Raw genomic sequence first — 21,710 nt, 5'->3', positions numbered from 1 at the left:
CAGCAAAGCTGGGACCAACATGAAGATCATATAACTCACACCTTTATTCCTAACCTTGAGACATTCCTGCAAAATGGATGGGTACACCTCCAACTACTATAATTCTGAAGTATTTACAAATCACGGAAGGTATGCTGCATATCTGGTCAGGTTTGCCCACGGCACATCACCACTGTGCCCGACTTGCAACACTGGGGATGGTGCTCTACACTACCTAAATGACTGCATGACATTGGATCAGCACAGACTCGAGTTACAACTTTTACTTTGGGAGCAGGGAGTGGGGTGGCCCTGCGACCCAGCTGATGTCTGGAAGACACGAGAAATTTTCCAGGCTTTCGACAACCTGACTAGAAAGATTAGCCAAATCACACATAACTTCACTTTCCTCTAGGGGTACCGCGAGTGTTCTCTCCTTTTGTGCTGTCCCTATGCGCTGGCACTGTAAGAGCAAAGGTACGCTCGTACAGCTAGCTGGGTTTCTTACTCCTATTTGTTGATACGGTTTTACCGACACGCGCAAAATCTGTTGCACATTTAACTGTTACTTCACTCTCAATTCTTTCATTTATGTATGTGAAAATATATATATCTGTATACCTGTAAATTTATCTGTCTTTATTCCCGGTAGTGCCCAAAGCAGAACCGGGCTATGTATTAAAATTGGTACCTAATAAACTTGAATGAATGAATGAATGAATGAGCGAGCATTACCCTGCGATGGCTCACCATTGGCCAAAGTTTCCGTTCTCCAAACACTGTGAGTTCAGTCGTGGGTTCGCGCTTTGCTAGGACAGGCTGGCAGCGTGGAGTTTTCCGGGTTTTCTCCACGTCTGTAACACCTGAATAGGGGCCAGTTATCCTTAAACAGACCTCCCAGAAGGCATTATTCTCCGCGATACAACCATCATAAACACATACAACTACAATTACATGACAATTACATCACAATTGGATTACATTACAAAAATTGGATCAAACAGTTGCTAAAGGAGTTGGTAGAGGAGACAAAGAAAACAATATGGCAGACCGCCACATGAAGATAGTGACAGAGGTGAAATTTACTAATGGGACAGTCTACTCATTACTAAAGTTAACCTTTCAACAGTGGGTTAGTCAGGTATGGAGCTATCACTATGTAGTGGAGAATAAACATGGGAAATTTTTTAAGTATTTTTCCATGCGTTTTTTCTCATTACTGTTTTGGAAAAAGATTTTGTAAACAGTTATGTCTAGTAAAGAAAAGTCTTTTTTTATTGTTACATAATTCCTTTTTTATGTGAATTTTTTTTTTGCGGTAGTTTTTGGCTACATCCGCCCTTTGTGTCACTGCCACACAATCGCCCTTGACGGATATCGTATTTTACGGACTATAAGACGCACCTTAATTTTTAAGCAATTTTTAAAAAAAATACCTATAGGAGGCTACGGACTATAAGACGCTCCTGAATTTTGGAGGCAATTTTTCGAAGAAAAAAGTGCATCTTATAGTTCATAAAATATGGTACATCCGTCAGTCACTGCTGAGTGGTTAATTTACTTACATATTACCATACTATCCAAAATATTGAACTTTTATTTTAATCAATGAAAGGAAATTATACTTAAATAGCAGGCTAACTTAATTTAAATTAATTTAAAGTTCAAATCACTGTAACAAAGTTGTAAAACATTTTATGCTTGCCAGGTGTATCATAAATGCAAAATTCACTCTGTTATGCACTGTTTTGTTAATAAAAAACCAACTAAAATTAATTAATTAATGCTTATTATGCTTTCTGCTTACAGCAAATCAGTTTAATTTCCATAACGAAAATTCTTTTAGCTGCAGCATAGTTTATAAATTACTAAGATAGTTAATCATCTCAAAAATGATTATATATAAATTTTCACCCAAAAATGATTTTAAAATTAATCAATTAATTTCATAAGTAATATTCATTCATACATACATTCACACATACATACATTACATACACATACATACATACATACATACATACATTCATACATGACTTTCTATTATAAATTCTATTATTTCCGAGATTAATTAATAAATGGAGGATATGCAATATGGATTGTTTATTTTAATTTTTAAAAGTTTAATTAAATTTTGATATCGCTTTGCATATTAATTAATTCTTAAATCTTTGTAATTATTATCAAAAATAATTAATTTATTTATGATTTTAGTGGTTTGGTAATTTGGTGACAATGGATTGGTGGAATGATCTGTGGCTCAATGAAGGTTTTGCAAGTTTCACAGAATATCTTGGAACTGATTCTATACGTCCTGAATGGAATATGGTATGATTACTTTTTCAAAATTGGTCATTTTGTTATTAATAAAGCCAGTACTGCAAGCACAAGAGTTCTGGGCCCTGTAAATAAATAAATAAATAAAACAAAATCAAATGAGTACAGGAAAATGATTTAAATGTGACAAATGCACTTATACACATGTATATACCATGTATGCAATATGTAAGAGTTTATTCTTCATCTGCAGCTCTAGTGGCTCCATCCATAGTGGTACGTGCATGGATAAATGTAAGTTTGCATGTTCTAATTCAGCCTCCCTAAAGTCAGTTCTAGTTATGCTACTGACTAAGACCTGGAACCACATATATGCACATGGGCAACCACATAGGAGGAAACTGGGCACTTGCTCCTCCTTGCAATTGAGTAAAAAATTCCACAAATTATGATCATAAACATGATTGAGATATGAAACTTTACACACTCAATCATGGAACGTTTTGACTCTCTTAAACTTTTATTACAGGTTGGCTGGTTTTGGCCCTCAGCACCTAAAATATTAGATAAAAATTTATCAATGCAACTATTTCTCTCCAAGCTTTGACCCCAAGCTTTTTGTTGCCTTGGAAAATTTTCTGTGGATGCCCATGCATTTGCATAAAATCAAATGGTAGAAATTAAAACAAAATTCTGTTTAAAATGTTTTTATTGGTTTTAGATAGAATTTACCACAATAGAATCTATTGATCTAATAGGCTATGCTGGATCAACAGGTTCTTTGCTGAAATTTTGTTTTTAAAAACAGTCTCTAAATTAAATATGAAAATTTAATTGCTATTATTTTAAATATTAAAATTTGTAGATAAATATTGTTCACATAAAAATAAAGTATATGAAGTTATATTAACGATTTTAATGTTTTCTGAAAATAGTTTTCTTTCTTTAGCAATTGACTATAATTTTATCAAGAGGACAAGTTACAGCATCAATCTGCTTTAAATTAAGGGTTTTAATTATATGAATGTAAAGTTTTAAAACAAAAACATGAAAATGTACAATGAGGCAAAGACAATGCCAGAAGTTCAAATTTAGGGGGTTGTTGCAAATGAAATTGCCAGTTTTCAAAGTTTAAACTTTCCACCCTTGTAGTTTATTGATTGAGGTAATGTTCATTATTCAACCACTTCTTGACATGTAAAGGCTTTAGGAAACGTTACGAAACTTGACAAATGGGTACATGCAAACTCAGCAAAAGGGACAAGGCATATCATTTAGAGGTCTGCTATTCTTTGATTTTCTGGAACAAAATGAAGGCACATTGTCTCTTCTTGTGATTGTGTGAAAAATGGCTCTTCTATGACAGTTATCAATGTTTTTCACAGTGGCTAGATGTTGAAGAAACATCGAAACTGAGCCTTTATCCATGTAAAGTTATGGTGTCTGTATGATGCACAATCCACTTTTCATTTCTGCAACAAGGTGAAATAATTATTGCTGAGAAATATTGTTAAGAGGATATGTAGGAAGAGTACTTATACTTTCTCATTACAGAACAACACAGATCTTGGCTGCTTTTTTGAAATTTACTTTATTGATTTATAGAATATTAACGTATTCATTCATGTTTAGGAAATCAAGAATTTTAGAACAGGAACACTGTTGCCAAAATATTGTTTTAAGACATTGTCTTCAAACATTTTGGCATGATTTGTCTTTGGCATGACATTAAAAATACAGTCTCTGTTTGTAGCCAAATTATGGCTATTTGTAGGACTGAGGGACAAGACACTGGAATATGGGACTGCCCCTCTGAAAGCAGGCTAATTGAAAGCTATGATAAAAGGATGTTAAGAGCATGTATGGGCCTGGGTATAGTGTGACCCTTTTGCCATTTCTTTCAGTAAATAAAATATGTAGACCTACTATGGGACCCTGAGTTTCTTTTTGGGCCAAAGGAAAATCTGCAGCTTTTCTTCTCTCAATACCCTACCTACTTACCATTGATATAAACAATAATTAATTTTCTTTTTAGACTAGCATCACTTAATGACTATTGTTATAAAACTAGAGAAGAGAATGATGATAATTTTTGCCAAATAATAGCATTATTAGTTTTTCTTATTATATTTTTAAAATTGTGAGCTGCAGTTTCATAAAATGATTTCACATTGAGAAAGTTCTACTATTCATTTTAATAACTTTTGAGTTTTTTACTTTTTCTCATCAAAATATTTAAAAAATTTTATAACAACTGATTATGAAAGCATTTTCTGATAAAAATATTTAAAAAATGTTTTTTCTTTGCAGATGGATCAATTTGTTATTACTGTACAAAAAGCCTTAGATCTTGATAGTTTAAGAAGCTCTCATCCTATAATGGTAGATGTTAATGATCCTATAGAGATTGAGGCAATTTTTGATGCAATATCATATCAAAAAGTAAGTGATGATGAAAAGATTTACACAATTGGAAAGTGTTATACATTTTATTTACATAATTTATGGGTGATTGAGACATGTATATATGAAACAATCCAATGATTATGTAGCTGTTTGCTGTGACTGCCCATTTTTTAAATTGATGTACAAAATTTTGTGTTGTGTGAAATTATGGGTTTTACAAATAACCAAGAGATATACGTATACAAAGAAAAGCTTTAATCTTTCTACCCAAAATAAAGTACAGGTTATTTTATAGGATGCCAGATAGTCTCGATTCCAATATGTGATATTTGTCACCCAAATTATTGTTAGACTTGGTGCTTATCGGAAAGATTGGTAAAAAGGCAGTTGGACTAGCGTAACCGGTTATGTAACAAAAGAACAAAGAATGCACAAAGATTACACACGGTCTTAACTCACGGAAGGTCAGCGCTGGAAAGGGGAGAGTGAAATGAGGTCACTTTCTCCGAGGGGTCAACAACGCCACCAACCTTTTATTATGTCAGAACATCTACAAAACATTGCAATCGTTGATTCCAACAATTATTACACTAGACATATAACTTGACCAATTTACAATGTGCAACAATAACTATAAATCGTCTTATAATCGTAACATTGGTCTCATAGCATATTACAAATGATATTCTGAGGTGAATGAGTGAGATATGTAGACAAAGGAATAAAAATAAAATGAAATTTATTATTTTGCTCGATGCAATACAGGATTCTTTGAGGATGCCAACTAACACCTCTCCCACCAAATAATATGCACAAGTAATCACACGAAAAATGGTACAAGATTGATTCCCGGCAAAAATTCTGCGTGACGACCTCTACCCGAATCAATTGTCTAAAATTATACATAACTTACAGCTGGGTGCTTACGACTAATTGTAACTAGGAAACTAAGATGATTAATTAGAAAAATTGAAGAATAAGAGCACGGGACAGAAAAGAGGGTATCTACAACCTGGTGCAATGTTCTAATTGCAATGATGTGGAATGAGATTTCTTACTGGGCTGATAAATGGTTTCACTTCTGTCACTCTCTTAAAATCAGTTTGAAGGGCTGATAATGTTTTCTATTCCTCACAATCAATTCTTTTCTCTCTTTCCAAAATTCTCGTCTCTACCATGCAAGGCTAAAATGCACTAGAGAGACCAAATTTCATCATCTAACTTCCTAGGGTTCCCACTCCAGAATGAGCCACGTGTTTGCTTTCTCGCCCTCAGGATTGCATTCCACTCTTTTGTTCTAAGGGATTAGTTGTCCACATACCAAAGAAAGATGGTATTAACAAGAAAATTCCAGGAAGAATAGACAAATAGGAAAGATAGAAGGGAAACAGGGAATATACAATTTTAAAGTAATATAAAATTTATACAAAATATACATTGGAAATATGGCATGTAGCCACAATATAAAAATAATCTAACTAAAATATACATCTATACTTATATAACTAAGAAAAAGAACAGGAGATAGAGCAGAAGTAGGAGATAGGAAAGGGAGTACCCAAATCTTAGTTCCAGGATCCTTACGAATGGTCACTTGTGCTTAGACTTTCTTCCTCAGGTCGTATATCAGGACGTCCTGTTCTCTATTCATCAAATTAGTCACTATGCTGTAACAAGCACAGTATATCCTTAAGTCCTACAATAACTTATCAGTAATCTTCTACTCAACATCTCACCCCCTCGTTTCTCTGTATGATGTTAAAAAGTACCTGAAGAGTTGTCACACATGTCCGTTCACATCACAGTCTGAACCTCAACTCTACTCTTACTTTCTCCTTTGCCCTCAGGGCTGCATGCCCTCCTAGTGTTCTGAAGATTTCTTTGACCATATATGGAAAGGAAGTTCGAATAGGAAAATTCCAGGTAGAACAGACAAAAGAACAAAGGGGAAAACTAAGAAAGAGGAATGGAAACAAGAATAAAATTATAAAATACAAAAATACGATTACTATATACTGTTAGGACCCTAAGGTTAGTCTGAGGTCTACTGGTCTACAAAAAAAAAGAAAGGGAGTCAGCTTACAGAAAACGTATTTATTTGTATCTAACATCAACACGGAAACATAAAAACTCATACACGAAATTCCTTGCAACCTCACGTGTCTAGAGCACGATTAGCACGCGTACAGCACCTTCACTCTCCTTGTCCTTATTTAACACGTAATGGTCTTCACACAATTCCTACACTAACAAGTGTTCCTTAGAACATTGAACTCGCGGTGACTCTATAACTACAATGATGTCTAACCGACAATTATCCCACATGGAGAAAAAAAATAATTGTTTAAGACTATACCTCAGACCTCCCTACGTCTGTATTAATTCACTTTACTTCGTTAGTTTCTCGTACGGCTCCAAAGGAGTTCGATTCTCATCCTCTTCTTCTTTGTTCCCAGAAACTCTCCGATTCTCACTCGTGTGCTCGCTTTATGTCCCTCGATGACAATACATATGGCATACAGCCACAGTTGCTCCTTTCCTTTAGTCCTGAAATTTTCATTTCTTTGTCTTTCTTCGTTCAGTCCTTTTCTCCATTTTTGGTGACTTGGGTGATATGTGGTAACTTCCACAGGGAGAGATTGGTTTGATAAGTGAAACAATGGAAATTGGGAGAGTTGGTTTTAGGAAAAGTTAGAGTGATAGAGACACTATGAAGAGACAAGACCCAGGATGGATTGAGATGTGAGTTAGTGATTTTTTTTTTTTTTTTTTTGTAGAGAATATCAAATACCCATCTACGCTGAAGTGGTAGAATTTTTAGGTATATCTATGGAAGAGATTTTTGAAAGCTCGAGAAATTACAAGGCAAAAAGTACTGGTACTGCACTTATTGATCTATGAAGTGTGACAAAAATTATAAACCTTAAGGACTTGGTGCATTGGATTGGGAAGTAAGGAACTATGAGTAAAATATTTTGAATGTTCCTAGAAGTGTCAACAGCACAGCACACAGTTCAGTCATCTGAAATTTGAGTATTATTTCATGTGGTGAAATTGTCTTACTGTCAGAAAAGACTCCATGTTGTCAATCCACTTGTTTTATTTTTTTGAATTCCTTCAAAGGGAATTCTTCTCTATTCTCTTTTTCATTTTCTTTTTTTATTAATACAACTAGAATAATTTTAGTAAGAATGCCTAGTATAAGTTTAATTATTGCCACACTAAGTCACGGATGTAATAAGGATGTATGTTAAGGACTCAAGTAATGACCAATTACACGTGCACGAATTTGGCGAAACAACAGTAATTTATTCTAACAGTACAATAACCGCGAGATGCTTCCTAACCCTCAAGTTTACACGATACACGACTTAAAACTAACGAAATTTACAATACTCTATATACATATATACATACACATTTTCCTTCTATACAATAATTGCATATATTAGCCTTCGACGAATCACGGTATTATGTTAAGTAAATGCAACACGATCTCGAGTTCCAAGCGTTCCTTTTCTTTACGTTAATTCACAAAACTAATAGTTCTTTCCGATACCTGAACGTAATTTACGTCACCAGAAGTACGTCCCTCGTTGATACTTCTCAATTACACTACGATGGAAACGGATTGTGCTTCCCGACTGAAAGTGGTCGCCCTTTCTAGACTCCTGTTCTCCCGGTCTAACTCCGACGTCCTTGCTGACCCTTCCTCGGCAACCTTCCTCGACGAATCCAAAAGCAGCCAAAAAGTGTCCTCAATCGTGAGAGTCCCTCAATTTATATTTCCCGCTCTCCGGAAGTCCGCTTCACTTATTGTCCCACTCTGGACCAATCAGAAAGCTTCTCACGTATCCTAAGGTGACATCATAAGAAAATTCCACGCGACACGGTACAAACCAAGAAAACCCGATACATACAAAAAGGAAACCGAGAAAATAATTAATAATAATAATAATAACAATAATACATAGTTGCGTAGCACTACATATCTCCCCCCCAAGCGACTCACTTCCCGTAGTGCAAACTACGGAAATCAATTTTGCGTTCACGTAGGTTATAAGGTTTCTTACGCACCTCAAGGTCAGTGCACTTCTGCACACCACTTGTGTCAACACCTTGCGTGTTAGTGACCACCCCACGTCTCCTCACCAACCGATCATCCAGGACTTCATCATCATCCTCCAGTACAATTCCTCTATCCTCCCTCTTTTTTTTCTTATTACAAATCGGATAGCCATAGCAAGGTTTTAGGCGATCGACATGGACAGTCTCCTGATCCTTCATATTGCAACCCTCCACACGATACGTAGTTGGGTTTATCACCTTGGTGATCCGAAAGGGTCCTTTATAATTATAAGAAAACTTATTCCCTTTAACACCTTTCTTTCTCACCCAAACCCTCTGCCCTTCCGAAAAACTTACTAATGTTCTCCCTTTGCTTCGATAATCCCTTCCTTTCTTGTTGTAATTTCGCGCATGGATACTCGCATTTTCCCGTAATGCACGGAGTTTCGTGACCAGGAATGCCCTACGCTCATCGGTAGACATATCATCAGGCAGGTATTCGATATTAGGGGTACGGGGATCAACACCATACAAGAGGAAGGCAGGTGACTCATTTATGGCAGTGTGGTGCGAATTGTTATAGGCAAAACATGCAGAAGGTATCATTTCATCCCATTCGACTCTCCCATCGTCAGAGGATTTAGTTATCATTTCGACTAACGATCTGTTCACCCGTTCGCACGTGCCATTCGCACAAGGTCGATAAGCGGTAGTAATGTTCCTCCTAATTCCTAACCACTTGCAACAGTCCGAGAATAAAGATGATAGAAAGTTGGTACCTCTATCGGAAATAATTACTTCTGGGGCACCGTACCTACAAACGATTTCATTAAATATTGTATTACTCACAGACCATGCAGTTTGGTCCTTCAAAGGGTGTGCTTCGACGAAACGAGTGAAAATATCTACTATTACAAGGATGAATCGGTTACCGCTGCTCGATGTGCGGATAGGTCCTACTATATCCACAGCAATCTTTTGGAAAGGTGCCTCAGCCGTCTCGTTTTCTTGGAAAGGAGCCTTTCCTTTGTGTACATTATGCCTCTGGCACCTTTCACACGTCTTAATGACACCTTCGACCTTCTCTCTCAAATTCCGAATATAATAGTGTTTCTCAATGTTAATTATAGTTTTTCGCACGCCCCAATGCCCCGACAGATTGTTTTCGTGAACAGCCTTAATCACTTCCCTAGCAAGATCCTCCCCTACGCATAATTGGCTAACATACTTGTCACGGGACTTCAAGAGGCTTCTTCTATACAGGCATTCGCTTATTACTACATACTGGTGCATATAGCTCCCAATATTTCTATTCCCGGGGCTTCTCAGTAAATCCCTTTTTATGGGGCCAAAAGTTTCATCGCGATCCTGTGATAAACCAATCTCGTATCTATTAGGGATTACAGCCCTTGTAGATTCAACATCGAAGTGATGAACCCCGTTAACGTTCCTCGAAAGGAAGTCCGCTACTTTATTGTCAACGCCTTTCACATGTTGGACTTCTATATGGTAGTCCATAATCTCCATTATCCAACGAGTCAGACGCTTGCTCCCATTTTGAATGTTGCTAAGGAACACAAGGGGTTTATGGTCAGAGAGTATTATCGTTTTTTGGCCTAGAATTAAAAATTTGAAGTGTCTTAAGGCTAAAACAATTGCTAGACATTCTTTCTCAATTGTGGAATAATTGATTTCTGCCCCTTGAAATCTCCTACTAAAATAGCCTATCGGAGCCAGTCCCTTTTCGTGCCGTTGTTCGAGCACCGCAGCTGCCGCGTTGTCAGATGCGTCAGTGTGCAAATAGAATGGTCTATCAAAATCCGGGTGAGCTAGAATTGGTGGGCTTGCTATTGCCTCTTTTAACTTTTCAAAACCTCTCTGACATTCTGGGCTCCATAAAAATCTCTTCCCTTTCTTGGTGAGTTCTGTTAATGGAGCAGCGATATCGGAAAACGACGGGATAAAATTCCGAAAAAAACCAACCACACCGAGAAAACTGCGGACCTCTTTTACACTACGAGGTGTTTCCACTTTCTTGATCGACTCAACATTGTTGGGATCAGGTCGCACACCCTCGCTATTAATAATATGTCCTAAATATCTCACCTCCTTTGCTAATATTTGGCATTTACTCGGATTTAATTTTAGGCCCTCATCCCTTAATGTACTAATTACTCGATCGACAAGCTCAAGATGATCCTCCAAACTTTGTGAAAATAATACAATATCATCTTGAAACACAAAGCAGCTATTTCCGACAAATTTTGCTAAGATCTTCGTCATAATGTATTGGAAAAAACCTCCCACTATTCTTCCCACCCTGAGGCATCCTACAAAGTTGGTATTTTCCCCATGGTGTGGAGAACGCAAATATGTGTCTTACCTTGGGATCTAGAGGAATCTGGAAATACCCTGCTTTTAAGTCCAATACCGAGAAATATCTGTTCCCATTAAGTTGGGATAAGATGTCGTCTATTCGAGCCATCGGGAATATTTGGGGTTCTGTTATATCATTAATTTTTCGCAGGTCCAAAGTGATACGAATCTCACCAGAGCTTTTAGGAACAACATGTATAGGAGAGTTCCACTCCGATGAGCTCTCCTCACATATACCTGCTTTTATCAGCTCACTAACTTGCTTCTTAAGGCCAGGTAAGTAACTGTACGGAATTCGGTACTGTCTAACGTTGACCGGACGTTCCGACGTCAGGCTAACAGAGTGCATATGTCTGCTAGTGCCAGATAACTCGGCAATTTCGCTAGCAATAGCGTCCGGATACTTTCTCAAAATATTTATTATTTTCCTCTTAACCGGTTCATCTAGGTGATCCAATCTCCACACCTCTCTTTCTACCTCTGCCACCCCTACCTCACTATTTATATTAATACAAAATCTCCCTTCACGACCTTGCTTATCTGCCTTAACCACTGATTCGATCCCCACCAACAGCCCAGGGTGCTGGCAAATAATGTCCATCCCGATGATCATCTCGTAACCTGCCCTTTCAGGAAACCCAACACTTGGTGTTGTCGTGCATACCTTTTTCCCATCGTGGAAACAGCACTCGATTGCTACGGCCTCATCACTGTTTATGAGTGCTCCCGACATCCCACTAATACATGAATTGTTTGGGACCACCCAATTCCTATTTTCACGCCTGATATATTCAGTCAATTCATTCTTAATTACGGTCCTTTCTGCACCTGTATCTACTAGACCAGCAATTTCACGTCCTAGGATTACACCTCTTACAATCGGTAACCCCCGGTCTGACAAGTGGATCTTTCTGGTCAGTTCTAATTTAACTAACCGGTCATTCGCCTGACCTTTCAAATGACCTCTGACTAGTTTAAACCTCTTCTCTTGTTGCATTTTCTCGAAATATGGCCTATTTCACCACACGTGTAACAACGGCGCTCTTTTCCCCACCTCTCGCGGTTATTGTTCCCCTTCATGTGCTCGAGTAAAGATGCCATGGACTCGGTCAAACTCCTTATTTGAGTCTCCAACTCCTCTACACGCTTACCCAATTGTACTTCCCTTCTCTCCAACCCCCTTTCATGCTCAACATTTGCGCATACCTCACTTATCCCACCTCGTTTGTTGCAGGCCGATTCGATTTCCTCTTCTTCTTCGGCCTTTACTATCGCCTCATCCAAGGTGTCCGGCCGCCTCTGCATCACCTGCCTCCTAATCTCCGCTAGTAGTCCTTTTATAAAGCATTCCTTAACAGCATTGTCGCGAAGCGTCGCTAAATTAGAATTGCGCGTCACCGCTCGTGAAAACAACGACTTAATCCTAATCCCGTATTCGCAAACCCTCTCCCCTCTTCTCTGGGAGATCTTTAATACCTGATCAAACGGGTCCTGTTCTTTTTCTTTACGACCAAAGCACTTTATAAGAGCCCTCCTTATTTCATCATAGCTCATGACGCCCTGGTCCCTTAAATCGAAAAATAAAGACAAGGGCTCACCTTTTAGGCGGGCTTGAACTACGGTGACCTTCACAGTCTCATCCCAGCTTGCCAACGACGCGACGTTCTCGACGGTTTGGAAAAACCTACTCACATCTAAAATATCTCCGGGCAGGTTCGAAAAACATGGGATCATGCCCATAAATCCCGTTACAATAGGCACATTGCCCAATTCCCCTGCCCCTGAAGATCCGCTGGTAATTTGTTCATCCATAGTTTACCGAAACCTTTTGGTTTTACAATAATATAATTTACAATTCCAATGGCTATAATTACAGATATAAGCGGCAGTAGGATGAGGGGTTAATACAAGATGCACGTTTGGTCGGTCCTTTTACAACAAACAACCCGATCAATATCCTGTCGCGGACGCCAATGTTGATTATCCGATGGATCTAAGTCCACGGATGTAATAAGGATGTATGTTAAGGACTCAAGTAATGACCAATTACACGTGCACGAATTTGGCGAAACAACAGTAATTTATTCTAACAGTACAATAACCGCGAGATGCTTCCTAACCCTCAAGTTTACACGATACACGACTTAAAACTAACGAAATTTACAATACTCTATATACATATATACATACACATTTTCCTTCTATACAATAATTGCATATATTAGCCTTCGACGAATCACGGTATTATGTTAAGTAAATGCAACACGATCTCGAGTTCCAAGCGTTCCTTTTCTTTACGTTAATTCACAAAACTAATAGTTCTTTCCGATACCTGAACGTAATTTACGTCACCAGAAGTACGTCCCTCGTTGATACTTCTCAATTACACTACGATGGAAACGGATTGTGCTTCCCGACTGAAAGTGGTCGCCCTTTCTAGACTCCTGTTCTCCCGGTCTAACTCCGACGTCCTTGCTGACCCTTCCTCGGCAACCTTCCTCGACGAATCCAAAAGCAGCCAAAAAGTGTCCTCAATCGTGAGAGTCCCTCAATTTATATTTCCCGCTCTCCGGAAGTCCGCTTCACTTATTGTCCCACTCTGGACCAATCAGAAAGCTTCTCACGTATCCTAAGGTGACATCATAAGAAAATTCCACGCGACACGGTACAAACCAAGAAAACCCGATACATACAAAAAGGAAACCGAGAAAATAATTAATAATAATAATAATAACAATAATACATAGTTGCGTAGCACTACAGCCTAGTATAAGTTTAATTATTGCCACACTAGATGTACTTCTGAATGTATTGTTTCTGTGTCAGGTGGATTGATTGTTTTACAGTTAAGTCCATTGAATTCGATTGAGTATGACTATTGTCAGGAGATACCATTTAACTATTTGTCAGAGTAACTAAGTGAAACACTTCAAGACTCCTAGAGCTGTTATTTTGTCAACTAGTGCCTTGAATTTTTGTTAATAAAATTATTTTTTTTTTTTTGCACTTTCTATTGCAAGTCAATTCCCACAAAACTCCCAATTATAACTATAGCTATTTTATTTACATCTATATACTAGATTTATGTCTACATCTTCCATAGCAAAGGAACTTGTACATATATAATGGGTTAGCAAAGCATAAAAATCATTACCATACTTATCTGATAGAGATATAGAATTATAATGTGGTTGTTCGTTGCAAATAAAAAGTGGACATGTGTCATATTTCATTGTGCAAAGTAGCAATTAATGGGCCACCTTACAAGTGGGTAAGCTCAGCATAGGCAAAGCATGGGCTACATTAAGTATTTGCGGGAATAAATTTTATCTCCAGTAATTGGCAGATTAACGTTAAGTTAGTTACAATGGAAGCATCCGGAATCGAACAAAGGGAGGTAATTCAGTTTTTAGTGGCCGAAGGGAATAGGAGTGCCAACATCTATAGATGAATGAAGCACGTTCATGGTGAACATTGTTTAGGATGAACAGCGGTGAATAATTAGTGCAAGAGTTACAGAAAAGGCCACAAGTCAATTCAGGATAAACTGAGACTGGGTCAGGCACACACCGTAGTCCCTACTACATCATTCGCCACTATGGAAAACATAATCAAAAGTGACAGATGAATTACAACTTGCACTACAGCTTTCACATTTTCAGACCTCTGAAGAAAGCTTTGCAATGGCAAAGATTCATATCAGACAATAAGGTGAAGGATAAGGTTGAAGAATATTTTTACCAGTAACCACCAGAATTTTATGTGAGGGCATTAATCTGCTTGTGAGATGCTTGGATCTTTGTCCAAGCAAACATGGAGATTTCTTTTAGATTTGCAATAAATGTTTGCCCATTCTGATGTATGTCCACTTTTCATTTGGGCAACCCTTATAAAAATATATATTATTAATAAACTGTACAGAAAATTATACAAATATATTAAACACACAATATGAAACCTTATTCAAGGTATCTAAAAACATTTTTGAAAGGTATTTTTCATGTAGAATTATAAGTAGTGATGAACCTTGAAGTAAAGATCATGACTACAAAATTTTCAAATTTTGGTTCCTTTGAGCACTTTTAACTTCCAACTCGGTTTCTTTGATTCTCCATAGTGACATAAAAATCATATTCTCCAATCAATCACAGATTGCTATCCACATCTGCTCCTGCCACATTATTACTGATTTCCTATAGCCCTTGTTAATTAACTCCTAGAATGAGGTTTGGTGTTTAATACTGAACATGGAGTTGTTTACTAGTTAGCATGTGAATATATATTTAATTTTATTTTATCTTATCAATATTTATCCAGCATCTTCAACATAAATATAATTTTAAAATATTTAAAATATATATTTATTCAAATCAAAAATAAGATACTTGTTAATGTTTTTATTCCAGGGAGCATCAATTATTTATATGTTGGAAAAATTCTTAGGTATGAAAATTCTTCAGAAAGGATTATCACACTACTTAAATAAGTATCGCTTTAGGAATGCACGTACCAAAGATCTCTGGGATTCATTCACAGAGGTAATTATCATCATCATTTTGAAGTTTAATATTAATGTAGGAGTTTACACAACTAGATAATTTTAATCTTGTGTTATATGAGTTCTATAATCTTGCATTCTGTGTGACAAATATCTTCACTGTCAAGAAAGTCATTGACAAGTGCAGCCATATGTACAGTACATAAGCAATATCATCCATAAAAATGAAGTCTGTACTCATGCCACCTTGGAAAACGTATTCCAAAACATTGTCTCTGTACTGTACCTTTTTGCAGTAATATGCATTCCTTGCAAAAACACGAAGCTCAGTGTGGCACTAAACATAATGTTGCTCCAGAGTATACTACTATCACCTGCAAACTTGTTTCTTTTTATGATGTTTATGAGATTGTATTGAGTTCCTTGCTCTCTCCAGATTCTAGTCTGATGAGAATAATTCTATAGACTGTCTGGACTCATCAGTGAACAGAATGTTGTCCCATTCATTCAAAATGTCTAATGTTCATGTTCTTGGTTTAACCTTAAATGGGCTCTTCTATACATATGGTTAGAGTTTCTTCTACAGTTTTGTTGTGAAACTCTAACATAGATGGCTATACCAGATATTCTTCTGTTACAATATGCTGTTAGCATCAAATACCAGTTCTGTTGAAAGCTGTAACTCTTGGAAAACCACTTTCTGCTTTCCAATGTCTCCCATTTTTTTGAAATATGGCCTAAAGCATGACATGATGCTCTGCAGCACATTTGGTGTCCTATATAAAATCTATCTACAACTGGCCTGCTTCTAGTCTTCCAATAATATTTCCTTTCATAAAATTGTCTATGTAATGTCATTGTGGTATTATCATTTTACAATAGAAAAAATGCCAAACTCCTGGATTTATGGAGCCTGCATATTTTACGTAAACTTTTGCTTTTTCTTAAAATATACAACTACATCCTGGGTATTTTTATTGTTTTAAAACATACATAAAGTTTTGCTGTTTATTCTTTGTTCTATTTATGGATTAGATAATTATGCTTATTTTTGGTCATGATATAGAGTTATAAATGAAGATATACAAAGCATTTTATCAATTGTTTCTTCTTTTGAATTTAACAAAAATTTAAAATAAGGACAGTGTTGTTATCAGATTTATTCTGGATTAGGATTTCACTTTGTAGTAGTCAATTTTATTTAAGATTGTTATACTGCCTGCTGAGAATATTAGTGACATAACTCTGAAAATACCATTTTGAGATAATTGCTTTGAAAGATTTTGTTGAAACTTCAATATTTCATTCCTACTTGAGTTATCCAACCAATTTTTTTCTTTGAAGCTATAACACCTTCTACTTGGAAGTGTTCTAGTTACAGTTAGTTTTTCTTATCGTTCAAGTTAGTATGTAGTTTTTAAATTTTAGTTATGTCATTACAGTATTAAAATTTGAATAAGTTTTAAAAATTTTCAATGTTTCCAAATGATTAAAGTTAAATTAAATATATTTAAAATTATATTTTATCTTTTAAATAGGTAACAGGTGAGATGTCAAATATAAATGTATCAATAATCATGGACACTTGGACACGTCAGATGGGATTTCCATTAGTTATGGTGTCAAGAAGTAAAAATAAGATCACCGTCAGTCAGGCTAGATTTTATTCGAGTCCAGCCGAGAGTGATGAAACTAATCAGCAAGATTTATCTCCTTATGGTTATATATGGTACATTCCTCTGACATATTTAACTGATCAGTCCTTTGAAACCAAACATGTTTGGCTGAATACAACAACATGTAAGTGTAATAAATTTATACAATACATTATGCTGTCAATACAATATTTCTGTTTTTTGCTAATATAATCTATTTTTTTAAGCATCATTTCAATTATCTGGAAATTACAATTGGTTAAAATTGAACGTGAATCAGACCGGATTCTATCGCGTCATGTATGACAATGAAATGTGGAAATCATTAATCAGGATCCTTCAGACAAATCATATGGTAAGATTTATTCGGATGCATTGTAATATTTTATGTTTCTTTTTGTTAATATTTTCTTGTGTAATATTTGTTAATATCTTCTCGTGTAATATTTTATGTTTCATTTATGGAATTTTTTCCGAATTAATTTTTTAGGTTTTTTATCCTGCAGACAGATCTAACTTGTTGGACGATGCTCTCACTCTTGCGAGGTTTGACAAAAATCGTATTCCTTTGATTATTGCAATTGAATTGCTAATCAACTGTAATAATTAAAATGACTTTACAGAGTTGGAACTTTGAAAAGTGATCTTGCATTAAATTTGACGCTTTACTTATTGAAGGAACAAGATTATGTTCCGTGGAATACTGCATTATTGCATTTTGGTAACTTGAATGCTCTTCTGTTTGAAAGTTCTGGACATTTATTGTTTCAAGTGAGTCAAAAATATTATATAAATTAAAGTAGTATAATTCAAAATTTTACTAAATCTAATTCTTTGATTTTCAGAATTATATACAAAAATTATTAAAACCAGTTGTTAAAACAATCAATTGGGAAAATGAAGAGCAACACCTCAGAAAGTAAAATTTGTTTTAAAAATATCTTTTAACTACATTTTTTAAGAATAACTATGCAGATTAAAACATATTTCATATAAAAACAGGTGTGATAAGGATCATATCTGTTTTTATAGGAAATATTGTATTTACTTTTTAAAGACAATAAACTTGAAATACAAGGCCTTCCAAAATGAATACTCTCAATTTAAATTACTGTAATTATGTTAATTATTATCTGAGAAGTATGCAACTTACAACAATCGATAGTGCAACTTCCAGAGTTTCATCTCCCATCTGCATCCAAATGTGTTATCATCTACAACAGCTAGGACAGGAATGATGTACACTTTCGAATTTGAGTGCCATATAGTGAGCATAATTACCTTTAAAAATGTTTCTGCATGCTGACATTTTCAATTTTGAATACTGGTATTTAAAGAAATGGTTTGTTTGGCTTTAATAATCAGGTTTATGAAGAAAAACTCCATACTTGCATACTTTGTACTCGTTTATATCCTTGCTCAATTTGCACAACCTGGCATAAGCGGTTATTGAAGCTACTGGGCATGGTTAAAAATTAAGACAGCATAAGCAGAATTATTCCAGATATTACAGGTTCCGACAAGTAAAGAATTTTCGGAGTCCTGTCACAAATATACTACGTATTGATTATTGACCATTTGTGACATGCCTTAACAAGCAAAAATTTTAAAAACTAATAAGTAGGTTTAAAATTAATAAATGCAAATGTATTCTGACAGTTTATGGGTTAATTATACTTTCTATTTGTAAATTTCCTCAACTTTAACACAAAATAAGAAAAAGTGAAGTTTTAAGAAATTTGTGGGATTTCTTGGGATGAAAAGAATTTCCTGGGCTAAAAAACAGCTGGGATCTTGTTGGAGAAACCCTAGCAGGAACTGTAGAATTGTGGCCACTGTAGGAGGAACGAGTACATATATGCTGTAGCGAGCATAGGAAGAATTTGAGTATCGGTTGATGTGTGCCGTGTGATGCAAGGTGCACACATTGAGGAACTGTAATGGGCAAATGTGAAACTTACAGTTTTCCAATGTTTTAATGTATATTACAATGTTCTCAGATAATCAATAATTTAAAATGGTATCATTCTTTTTGGAAGATTCTGAATTTTGAACCATTTTTTTTACAACAGATTGTATGAGTTTCAGTTATGGTAATTTCAAGTTTAGGATGATATTATGTTTCTATATACAGTAGAGTGTCATCTGAAAGCCAATCAACCGAAACATTGGTTAACTGAAAGCTTTCCAGTCAGACTGTGTCATGCTGCATCGAACGTTTTTGATACTAGATTAACTTCTAAAGTATAATTTTTTTGTTTTTATATTTTTCAATATATTTATTTTGTTTGTACAAAATAAAGAAATAATTTTTAATGGTACTGTACAATAGTCACGATTATTATTATAAAAATATTTGTTAGGCTTAAAATCGATGAAAATTCAACGCAAAGTGACATGCAATGGAGAAAAATTTCAACATGGGATAGGTTAATATATTTTTTCGTACATAATTGGTTATCCAAAAAATAAGTTATCTGAACAACCCCAGTCCCCAATTGATTTGGATAAACAATGCTCTACTGTATTTGTAAAATTTTAGGAAACATTAAAGTTTCTTTTACTATTTTTATTTTAAAGTAAGTAAAATCTTAGTAAGTGAGGTTTTTAACTTTATCAATTTTAATGACTGCTGTATTATCCTTACAATAATAGAATATAAAACTAATTGATAATCCTATATTTAAGTTTTAAATAACAACAATTGTACTGTTGTTTGCAGTTTTTGAATGTTTTATATCAGTGATTCCCAACCGGTGGTTCACGAACTCTTGGGGGTTCGCAGTGTTTGCAGAGGGGGTTCGCGAAAATAATATTGTAATGGCGGATTTTTTAAAACGCCATTAAAATCAAAAGCAAAAAAAAAACAAAACAAAAACACAAAAATTAAAGAACACACCCACTGTAAAACAGATTGTTCGCTGCCTGTTTGTTAAGAAATCTATAATAAATTTCAATATTTTCATTTCTTTTTTCCTTATTTATTTTTCAAAATTACTTCATCAATATTAAATTATATCAACAATTTTATACATTATAATTTATTCCACTTATTCAAGTAATCAAATACTATTCTCTTTTTATTACAAACATTTATTTATATTTAAAACATTTTATCAATGTGATCAGTATCATGTTCTGCTTTATATTTAAAATCATTGCAGCAGTTTTCCCTTCTATGTAATATTTTTTTTTTTACAATACAATTGGAAATAAATATCAAATTAAGGCAGTTTACTACAGATTTTAGAATTAGATACTTGTTCACAACCGGAAACTGGGAGAATAGTGTTGTATGGGCTAGCGTCAAATCCGACAGAGGCGCTCAAGATGGCTGCCGAAACAGGTAAGGAACCGACCATATGTTTGTTCAATGCTTGAGCTGATTCAGTTTCCATCGGTGACGACTGTCGTGATGACCAAATGGAGAACAAATCATTGAATTTATGTCAAATTCTAGACTGTATCGGCGACAGGAAACGTTGACTTGTAGAAAGTGAAGCCGTTTTGGATTCTGGACACATCGTATTTTGTAGATTAAACTCTAACAACAACACTGAAAGTTCATGTTGTTGCTTTAGTGTTTCAATCTCAGATATTTTCGTTTTAATACATCTCAATTACGGGGAGAATGCTCGTGCAAAGCGGGGCTGTCTGGTTTTCGTAAACCTGTAATAGCCGAGCATAATACTAAAATGAAAACAAAGAAACGTAAATTAACTTATATTTTCAATTAAGAATTTTTAAAAATTTGACTGGAAAGTTATCTCGACATATGGTAAATTTTCTATCTTCATATACATATTTTCTTTCCGATCTGCATACAAAAACAATTTTTCGACAGGCATGTCCATTTACAAAAAAAAAATTAGACATTTTTTTTCTTTTTATGTGGACGGCTTCAGATTTTCAAACGAATAATTTTCAAACTTGAATTTGAATATTACCGTACGTCATGACTACATAAGAATTTTATTTTAATATAAAATAATAAGACTATCGTCTGTAGAATTAAAACACTTCTCACCTGTTACACGTTAACAGGTGAAAAGTGTTAAATATTTTAAGCAGTATACACCATGTTCCAATATAAAAACATAATTTTATTTATCATAATAGTTATGTTCAGTGTTGTTGTTAGAGTTTAATCCATAAAATACGATGTGTCCAGCATCCAAAACGGTTTCACCTTCTACAAGACAACTTTTCCTGTCGGTTCCTTACCTGTTTCGGCAGCCATTTTGAGCGCCCTCTGTCGGATTTGGCGCTTGCCAATTAACCGACGTTCATACATAGATTTAGCACTTGTAAAGCTTGAGTGATAGTGATACTGTGACTGTCAAGTTCTCGTGTAAATGATTAATAATAATTAATTTAATTATTATTATAGCTTATTTTTATTATGGATCGATGGTTAAAAACGGGTCGTTTAGAAACGAGACATGATAATC

At 35.3% G+C, this 21,710-nt stretch overlaps 1 protein-coding gene across 1 annotated transcript in view; it reads left to right on the top strand.

The window, feature by feature from the left end:
* Positions 1-21,710, top strand: part of LOC136984861 (endoplasmic reticulum aminopeptidase 1-like) — a 60,089-nt gene that overhangs the window by 19,490 nt on the left and 18,889 nt on the right. The window contains exons 6-13 of the mRNA XM_067282002.1: positions 2,194-2,307; positions 4,567-4,698; positions 15,513-15,644; positions 17,143-17,404; positions 17,487-17,614; positions 17,750-17,805; positions 17,883-18,030; positions 18,105-18,178. Coding sequence (XP_067138103.1) covers positions 2,194-2,307; positions 4,567-4,698; positions 15,513-15,644; positions 17,143-17,404; positions 17,487-17,614; positions 17,750-17,805; positions 17,883-18,030; positions 18,105-18,178 — 1,046 coding nt within the window. The remainder of the gene's footprint in view (positions 1-2,193; positions 2,308-4,566; positions 4,699-15,512; positions 15,645-17,142; positions 17,405-17,486; positions 17,615-17,749; positions 17,806-17,882; positions 18,031-18,104; positions 18,179-21,710) is intronic.

The sequence above is a fragment of the Centruroides vittatus genome, unplaced genomic scaffold, assembly GCF_030686945.1.
Source record: "Centruroides vittatus isolate TY-2023 unplaced genomic scaffold, ASM3068694v2 contig_120, whole genome shotgun sequence".
In the NCBI taxonomy this organism is placed as follows: Eukaryota; Metazoa; Arthropoda; class Arachnida; order Scorpiones; family Buthidae; genus Centruroides; species Centruroides vittatus.
Note: the sequence above shows the minus strand (reverse complement) of the source record. Positions and strands in the feature narration are given on the sequence as shown.